The 8,995-nt window shown below is 41.1% G+C and overlaps 1 protein-coding gene across 1 annotated transcript in view; it reads left to right on the forward strand.

Annotated features, from left to right (window-relative positions):
* The window catches only part of PTDSS1 (phosphatidylserine synthase 1), a 73,920-nt gene that overhangs the window by 10,722 nt on the left and 54,203 nt on the right, over positions 1–8,995 (forward strand). Inside the window, exon 2 of the mRNA XM_017875286.1 lies at positions 2,476–2,567. Coding sequence (XP_017730775.1) covers positions 2,476–2,567 — 92 coding nt within the window. The remainder of the gene's footprint in view (positions 1–2,475; positions 2,568–8,995) is intronic.

The following is an 8,995-nucleotide window of genomic DNA, read 5'->3' on the forward strand; positions in this document are numbered from 1 at the left end:
TCAAGCATTTTGATTGGTAGATAATTTTAAATAGAGACGAATTTACTGAATTGTCATAGCCATTTATTTGTGGTTAATAATAACCCATTAATTAAAATTTTAATTAATGTTTTCAAAAAGAATGATGTATTCACATCGCTTGAAATCCAAGATTCATAAAAGATACTCCATACTTCCCCCTAGCCCCTCATTTTTCCTCTTTGGAGAAAACCAGTGTCACCATTTTTTGGGTGGATTTCCAGTGACATCCTATGCAGGTATAAGCATACATTATAAGCTACATACCCATACACATTCCCCCACCTTGTTTTGCACAAGTAGTTGCTTATTATACCGACTATTCTGCAATTTGCTTTATTTACTTAATGACATCTTTTAAATTATTATGAATCAGTTGATTCTTAAAAAAGCTTCCTTGTTTTTTTTAATGGCTGCCTAGCTTTCCATTGCAAGACTGGACTGTAATTTCTTTACTTAGTCTCTTTTTGGTGGACATTTTGATTGCTTCCAACTTTTTAAGAATACATGTAATGCCATAGTGCACAATCTGGGATATATGTCATTTTTGCATGAATGAGAGTTTATCTAAAGAATAAATACCCAAAAGTAAAATTGCTGAGTCACAGAGTATATGCATTTGTAGACTTAAAATATTGGCAAATTGCCTCCATAAAGACAATTTATTTATAGTGCTACCAGGAATGTATGAGCATATGCCTATTCTCCTGTTTCTTCATATCCTCCCCAGCTCAGTCATTAAAGGTTTACCTTTATCAATAAGGTAGATTTTAAAAACATTACTGTTTTAACTTACCATGAGTGAGGCTGACCATCTTTTCACTTCTGAGAGCCTTAGATTTTTTCCTCTGTGAACAAACCCTTCATATCCTTTGCCCGAACTCTTCATGTCCTTTGCCTGTTTTTCAATAAGGTAGGCTTTTAAAATAGTCTCTATTTTAACTTACCATGAGTGAGGCTGACCATCTTTTCACTTCTGAGAGCGTTCGATTTTTCCCTCTGTGAACAAACTCTTCATATCCTTTGCCCGTTTTTCAATAAGGTAGACTTTTAAAACGGTCTCTATTTTAACTTACCATGAGTGAGGCTGACCGTCTTTTCACTTCTGAGAATGTTAGATTTTTTACTCTCTGAACAAACTCTTCATATGCTTTGCCCATTTTTCTATTTAGACTTTTTTACTTTGTAAACAAACTTCATATCCTTTGCCCGTTTTTCTGTTTGTTTTCTGTGTTCATTTGTTGTTCTTCCTGTTAGTTGATTTTGGGGAAAATGCTTTGCATATTAAGGAAATTAGTCTTTTGTCTTGATATGAGTTATAAATTTTTTCCCCCAAGTTTACCTCTTTTCCTTTGATTTTGTTACAGATTTCTTTGCCTTGTGAATTTACCACTTCATGATTGTTGATTGCTTTGTTTTGTTTTGAGGTTCATTTGTTTTTTTTTAATTCTCCAATTTCTTCCAGTATTTTTTTTGAATCTTTAATTTTTTGAATCTTCCAGAATATATTTATTATAAAATATGAGTTACAATCAACCTTCTTTTCCTATGCAACAGTTGTTAATTTCAACCTTGCTTTTAATTTGTAACCTACATATTGTGTGTCCTGTCAATGTCTCTTATACCAACCCTGTGCCTCCTCTAACGTAAGTCAGGCTGATTTAGGGTGACAGATCAGTTTTTCATGAGACAGCTTGGCTTGGGGGAACAATCATTGTCTTCAGTGTCTAGCAGACCTGGTTTTGAATGCCAACTTAGCAACGTCTTACCTACACAACCTCAGACAAGTTACTTAATCTTTCTGAACTTTTGCAACCTCATTTTGTAAAATGTAGTTGATACTACTTCATTTTGCAAACTTGTGATCATTAGAGATAATGTTTATAAACTGCCTGGTCAGTGCCAGGCACACAGTGGATAGATAAATGGGAGCTATTACTATTGTCATCATCATTCCCAATGTCAATAATGTGACGTCAGTCTGAATGAGGACATTGTGTCCCCTCAGTGTGCAGCCATTCTTAAGTAAAAATTGGTGTTCCTGGAAATTGGATGTTGGGCCTCCCTACCTAAGCCAGCAGGCATCATAAGTACCCTGGTAAAGATCAGGCTGGCATTTTGAGGGCCACATTTATAACCTCTGGGCAGATATTCAATTGTTAGGTGTCTATTAAAAGTGCACTTCACTGGAAGGTAAAGTGTGTCTGATTATGTAGACTGGTTTTATAATTAGGTCTATGAAATTAGCAGTCAGCATTAGTTTGTTAGTTCCTTTTTGGACATATAATGATCTAAGAAGTACTGTATGATCTGTATAATCTCTTATTTCAGAACCTATGTTCAATCCTGTCATACATGTAGCAGTCCCCTAGTTTTTAGAACATGGAAGTCTTCCTTCCTCTAGGTTTTCTATTTGGATCTGAAAGTAAATGCTCAATGTTGTTTTTCTATTTTCAGGGATGACTCTGTTCCAGAAGACAACATCTGGAGAGGCATCCTCTCTGTTATTTTCTTCTTTCTTATCATCAGTGTGTTAGCTTTCCCCAATGGTAAGTAACGTCATGCATTACCACATTTCTCCTATGTATTGTGCCTTTCTGGTTTTTTTGAGACATGAGTCGTCTAGAAGATGGAGTAAAGAAATAATCTGAATTTTGTGTAGTGGTTAGGAGCACAGGCTCTGGAGGCAGACTGCCCATTCTGCCACTTCCTAGCCCCAGGAAAGCCTCCCAAGAGTGCTGACAATGCTTCAGTTTCTTCTATAAAATGGAGATAACAGATAGGTACGGTTGTGAGGGTTAACTAAATGGGTGCACGTTAAACACTATGAACATGACTGACAAATTATAAGCTCTCAATAAATGTGGTTCTTTTTGTTCCTGTTTTTGTTATTATCAGTTGGGTCATAAAATACTCCATTACTGCTGAGTTCTTCTTTTTTGCTAAGGACAGGGTCGATGCTGTAATGAGTATTACTTAAATAAGTTGTCCCAAGTGATCTTTTATCACCATAAGCTTTGCTGATTATGCATTTAGGGTATGAATTTTCATCAGCAGGAAAAAAGACAAGGATTACTATGAATTTTACCCCCATCATGATTATGGAGTGAGTGAGGCAAAGTTTTTGTTTAAAAACCAAGTTTGGTGTTCTGCCATGCTCACAATTCATCCCTTTCCTCTGAATTCTTCCTTAAAAGTTGCTTTCTTTTTTCTTATTCCCTTTCAGTAACTGCCTACTAGAATATTCTCCACTTGTTCTCCGTAGCCATTTCTAAACGCTCACTCTTGTCTCATATATATATATATATTTTAACACCTATGACATTTGGAAATTGTTCCAGTCTTTCTTAGGGTTATTCTCCATGGGCCGGCCCTGCTCGGGTTTTAAATATCATGCTTTAAGATGCATTTCTTCTGTAACTGTTCATGCTATTCAGTAGGCTATAATGTGTAATATAAGAAGCTCATTGTGAATGTTATCAGATGCTACCTGGAAATGTTCCATGTCAAGGCCTTCAGGCTTCCTAAGATGGTGGCAGTGGAATTTTATCCTATTTTTTGAGATACGAGTCATCTAGAAGATAGAGTAAAAACAACAGCCGGGTGTGGTGGCTCACGTCTGTAATCCCAGCATTTTGGGAGGTCGAGGTGGGTGGATCACCTGAGGTCGGGAGTTCGAGACCAGCCTGACCAACATGGAGAAACACCACCTCTACTAAAAATATAAAATTAGCCACGCGTGATGACACATACCTGTAATCCCAGCTACTCGGGAGGCTGAGGCAGGAGAATCATTTGAACCCAGGAGGCAGAGGTTGCAGTGAGCCAAGATCACACCATTGCACTCCAGTCTGGGAACAAGGGTGAAACTCCATCTCAAAATAATAATAATACTAATAATAATAATGTGAGTTTTCCATCGTAATTATGAACATGGACTCTGGAGGCAGACTCATACGTAGCACTATGTTTACAAGAACGTAGTGGTTTTAGTATGTAGCAGACTAGCATAATAATCATGCTGTTAAAACCATGACTCTGAATGCCTCAGAGAATGAATTGTTCTACATAGCCAGGTTATTTGGGAGCTGAGTTTAGCTCTCCAGCCACTCAAGCTTTTAAGTTAAAAAGAATTTTCTAATGAAAATCTGCGTACCTTATGCAGATATGTCAAATGTAGTTTGGGTTTTCCATAAGGATTGATGGTGCTGGTAATGCACAGTTATCAGGGTATGAAGACAAGTTGTGCATAATATGGATAAGTCATGGAATAAAGGGGTTGTAGAATTTTTAATTTTTTTTTTTATTTTTAGAGATGGAGTCTCGCTTTGTTGCCCAGGCTGGAGTGCAATAGCTATTCACAAGTGTGATTATAGGGCACTACATCCTCAAACTCCTGGGCTCAAGCAGTCCTTCTGCCTCAGCCTCCTGAGCAGCTGGAACTGCAGGGATACACCACCACACCCAGTTATTTTTTTATATTTTTTGTAGATAGTGATAGGGTCTCACTGTGTTGCCCAGACTGGTCTTAAACTCTTGGCATCAGGCAATCCTCCATCCTTAGCTGCCTAAGTAGCTGGGATTCCTGCTATCAAATTTGCTGAAAAAAATGCCTGATGTCAAACAGCTTTTTGGCTATTTGCCAACTTTCCCTTCCCTCTTGTTGAATTTTAGGTTAGAGGAGTGCTTGGGTGTTATGTAGACCCTACTCTTCTTCAAGAGTCCCGTATTGTATATGGCATAAGTGGCCAGCCAAAGGTGGGTTCCCTGAGCTCTGGACCCTGGCCTTTCCATACAAAGGTGGCCTAAGAATACAACTCAAAGCAAGGAAATGGCGAACTCTATCTCAGGTTCCATACCAACACAAGGCTGACCACCACCAAAGCAGACATTTGGAGCCTCTGAAACATGACTAGGTGACTATTCAGATGGTAGTGACAGTTTATTCCCCTTCCCCTCAGCCATTCTGCCTTCTGTATCCTGGGATCTGCTGCCTCCTCCTTTGTCATCACTCAATGCCATGACCATTATTGGTCTGTGCCCTCTATTCTTACTTTTCTTTTATTTCTCTTATGTCCTGTGTCCTGTCTTTTTGTTCCTTTATCAGTCAATCAGAGCATGATACATGCATATGTCCTCAGGAAACTGATCAGTGCAAAGGTATCAGGTCTGTTCTTTAAGTCTTCAGCTTTCCTTGACCTGTGTTATTTGTTGCTTAGTTCTCAAGGGTTACTTTTTCATGGCTTTGAAGGTTTCTTTTTGGCTCCTTTTAAAATTTTGCTGTTTCTGAGCCCAGAGCTGTTTTAGAAGTGTGAGGATTCAAAAAGAGTAGTCTCTCAATAGCTGTGATTTTACAGCCGTCTCTTCTCTAAGTCTTTAGCAGGAGCTGAGTATTGGGGCTTCATTAGCAGATGTTTTTCTTGAGGTACAAAAGGCACTGAAGGTTAAGGGGATTAAATCTATTTGATGTAACACTTTGTGTGATTTCTTCTGGCTTTGCCTCTCTGTTCCCCAATGAAGTCCTCTAATCTTCAAAGTTGACTTTAACTGCTCAATCTCTCGTTGTGGGACTGTGCTTTTGTTTTGATTCTGGAAAGATAAAACTGAAGCTCAGTTTTCTTATCCTGGCTGCATGGACTTTACGATACACACAAAGGGAGGAGGAGCCACAGAGCTCATTTAGTTCAGTCATCTCGGTTCACCAGTGAGAAGGCCGAAACATGCCACCATGTCCCCCAGCCTTTGATGTCAGCCTGCTGGCAGGGCACAAGCTGTGCATTTTCCTTCCGTGGTGCTGCTCTGGTCGTATCTCATATTAGGTCCACTGCGGTATGCTTTATCTCTGGCTTTCTCCATAGTATGTTTCTGTCTCCTCCTGTTTCTCTTTTTTTTCTGTCAGTCTCTGGCTTGTCTTTTCCCCCACGGCGGGGTCTTAGTTGGCCTGGACGTAGCATGCTTTGCGTCCCACAAAGGAGGTGGGTGGTGACTGAGTCGATGCTCTGTTGCCCGTGTGTTGTCTATGACTGGCAGGAGCTGACACATTGATCTAAGCCTTCCTACTGTATCCTGTTTCTACTCTATTTCTGCCCTACCATCTTTTTTTTCCTCCCGGGCACATACGCGCACGCACACACACACACACACCATTCACCGAAAGGCAGACCATGCCAACAATAAGGTTTCAGATGGGTATAGAAGGTATGAACAAGGAGGATGGCAGTTCAGTGTCCTGTGCAGGAGGGATTGGGACATTAGTCAGCAAAAGGAGGACTTGAATTCTCTTGGAGCCATGTATACATAGCAAACATACTGTGTTTACCTCGTTTGTTTTCTAAAGATCTGTTTATTCACACCTTACCTAAGAGTAGTAAAACTAACTTTTCCACATGAAAGAATGTTACTGAATATTTTCAAATTAGGGATGGCTTTGGAAGGTGCCAGTGGAGATGGTGGGGAGTTGGGAGGGCCCTGGGCAGGGTGCCCGTGAGGTGCGTGGCCTCCCCTGTTAGAGCCCGCTCTCAGGCCACAGGCCTCCCCAGGAGCCCGTGCCGAACGGCCGCCTCTGTGACTGGAGTGTACGTGCCCCTTCTCATTCAGTCTTGTCCCCTTATTTTCCATTCTCCCCACCCTTGGCACATATTCTCAACTCAAGTAATGCAAATGAATGGGAGAAACGGAGCCCAAACGTGCCCTCTCCTTCACAGACAGTTTTGGGGAAGTGCCTGCAGTGGATAGCATGCCCGGAACAATTTTTTGGCAACTTGAAATGCATTTATCCTTGACCTGGTAAATGCTGCCCTGCGTGGCTGTATAGAGGCCAAAAGTGGATTGTGTCCCTTTGTCTCATCAAGTATGTGTGAGTCCATATATGTTATTTATTATGACCACATAAATAACCTGTAGGTCAGCTCCTACAGGAAGGGAGCCTTGTGATTCTTTTTGTAGAGTCTAAATAACAAAGAAGGCCCTTGACTTTCGCCGTAGGGTTTTATAATAGGATGCTTTTGGCTACAAGTGATAGAAAATGCATTTCAAAATGGCTTAAACCCTAAGGAAATTTGTTATTTTCTTACATAGCAAGACGTTCTGAGATAGGGTGGTTGGCAAGCTGACTAATTCAGCAGCTCAGTGACCTGTGAAGAGCCAGCTTCTTTACCCCTTTCTGTTCTGCCGTCTTCTAGCCTGCAGTCTGCCCTGCTGGCCTTGAGACAGCTCCTGCAGTGCCAGCCATACAGTGGCAGGCAGTGGCCAGCAGATGAAGAGATCATCTCGTCTTGTGTGTCTTTACTTGAGTAGAGACCCTTTTCTAGCCATCCTCCAGCACACTTACATGTCTTTGACTAGGATTGGGCCACATGTCTCTTCTCAATCAGTTCCAGGGACAGAAATTTATAGTGTTTGGAGGAATAGATGTTCAACAGATATTTGTTGGCTAGAAGAATGACAGGGGACTAGGATTATCTCTGCTAGTTTAGAATCCACCCCGAGTTATATGGCAGAGAAGTGGACACTCAAACAAAATTTTGTGTCACAATCAACAGGGTGAGTGGCAGGATTAGGTCCCAGGATGGTTCTTTGCTTCAGTCCCATAAGCAGATGTGGAGGGAGAGGGCTGGCAGTGAGAGCAAGGGAAGGACAGGGTCTGATGTCCGCTTTTATACTTCTTCTCTCCTGCCCTCTTTGCCTCTTCAGTTGTCCTCTTCATTCTCTTTTGGCTTCCTTACAAAAATGTTTTAATTGCTACCTTCATCCCATTATAGCAACTGACACTCAAGTGTATGTGTAATTTTAACTATACCACCCTATCACTGGAGTGAAATTTAGAAACCTATTTGAGTCTCCAGTTGGCTGGAGATTTCTTTCAACGGGAGTCCTTCTGGTGTATGTTTCCTGTTTCTGAGAACTCCCTTTAACTGTTGTTCATCCCCTTTCCACCTTACCACGCCCCCGAAACTAGCTCAGCCTCATCTGTACTTCAAGTGCCTGGCCGACAGTAACTTCTCATTAACATATGTTGAATTAAGTAATAAATCCACCTGGAAAAAGTTCACAGAACAAGCCCTCCTTTTTTCCCTTTTGTTGTCTGCAAGAGAAACACCACTCAGCACTTTTTTTTTTTTTGAGACAGAGTCTTACTATGTTGCCCAGGCTGGAGTGCAGTGGCGCGATCTCTCCTCACTGCACCCTCCACCTCACAGGCTCAAGCAATTCTTGTGCCTCAGCCTCCTGAGTAGCTGGAATTACAGGTGCATGCCACCACGCCCAGCTAACTTTTTTTTTGTATTTTTAGTAGAGACAGGGTTTCACTATGTTGGCCAGGCTGGTCTCGAACTCCTGACCTCAGGTGATCCGCCTGCCTTGGCCTCCCAAAGTGCTGGGATTATAGGCATGAGCCACCACACTCAGCTGCACTCAGCACTTTTTTAAGGTCTTTGAGGAGAGTGGAAAACTAGTATTTCTTATTTTTCCTGACTTTATCATTGTTTGTCCTTTGACTTCTCTTTGCTAAGATAATGGTAATCATGTCTCCTTGATGTTTAAAAGTGATCCAAAAGGTCACTATCTTCTAAATTTAAAACAAAACAAAAGAGTTCCTTTCTCCTTCCATCCTGTGTCCCCTGCTTCACTACTTTTTGTAAAAAAAAATTTTCCAGCCCAGCGCAGTGGCTCACACCTATAATCCCGGCACTTTGGGAGGCCAAGGCAGGTGGATCACTTGAGGTCAAGAGTTCAAGACCAGCCTGGCTAACACGGTGAAACCTCATCTCTACTAAAAATACAAAAATTAGCCAGGTGGGGTGGCGCATACCTGTAATCCCAGCTGTTCAGGAGGCTGAGGCAGGAGAATTGCATGAACCCAGGAGGCGGAGGTTGCAGTGAGTTGAGATTGTGCCACTGCACTCCAGTGTGGGTAACAGAACAATACTCCATCTCAAAAAAAAATAAATAAATAAATAAATAAATTAATTAATTAATG

The sequence above is a fragment of the Rhinopithecus bieti genome, unplaced genomic scaffold, assembly GCF_001698545.2.
Source record: "Rhinopithecus bieti isolate Rb0 unplaced genomic scaffold, ASM169854v2 scaffold_8760, whole genome shotgun sequence".
NCBI lineage: Eukaryota > Metazoa > Chordata > Mammalia > Primates > Cercopithecidae > Rhinopithecus > Rhinopithecus bieti.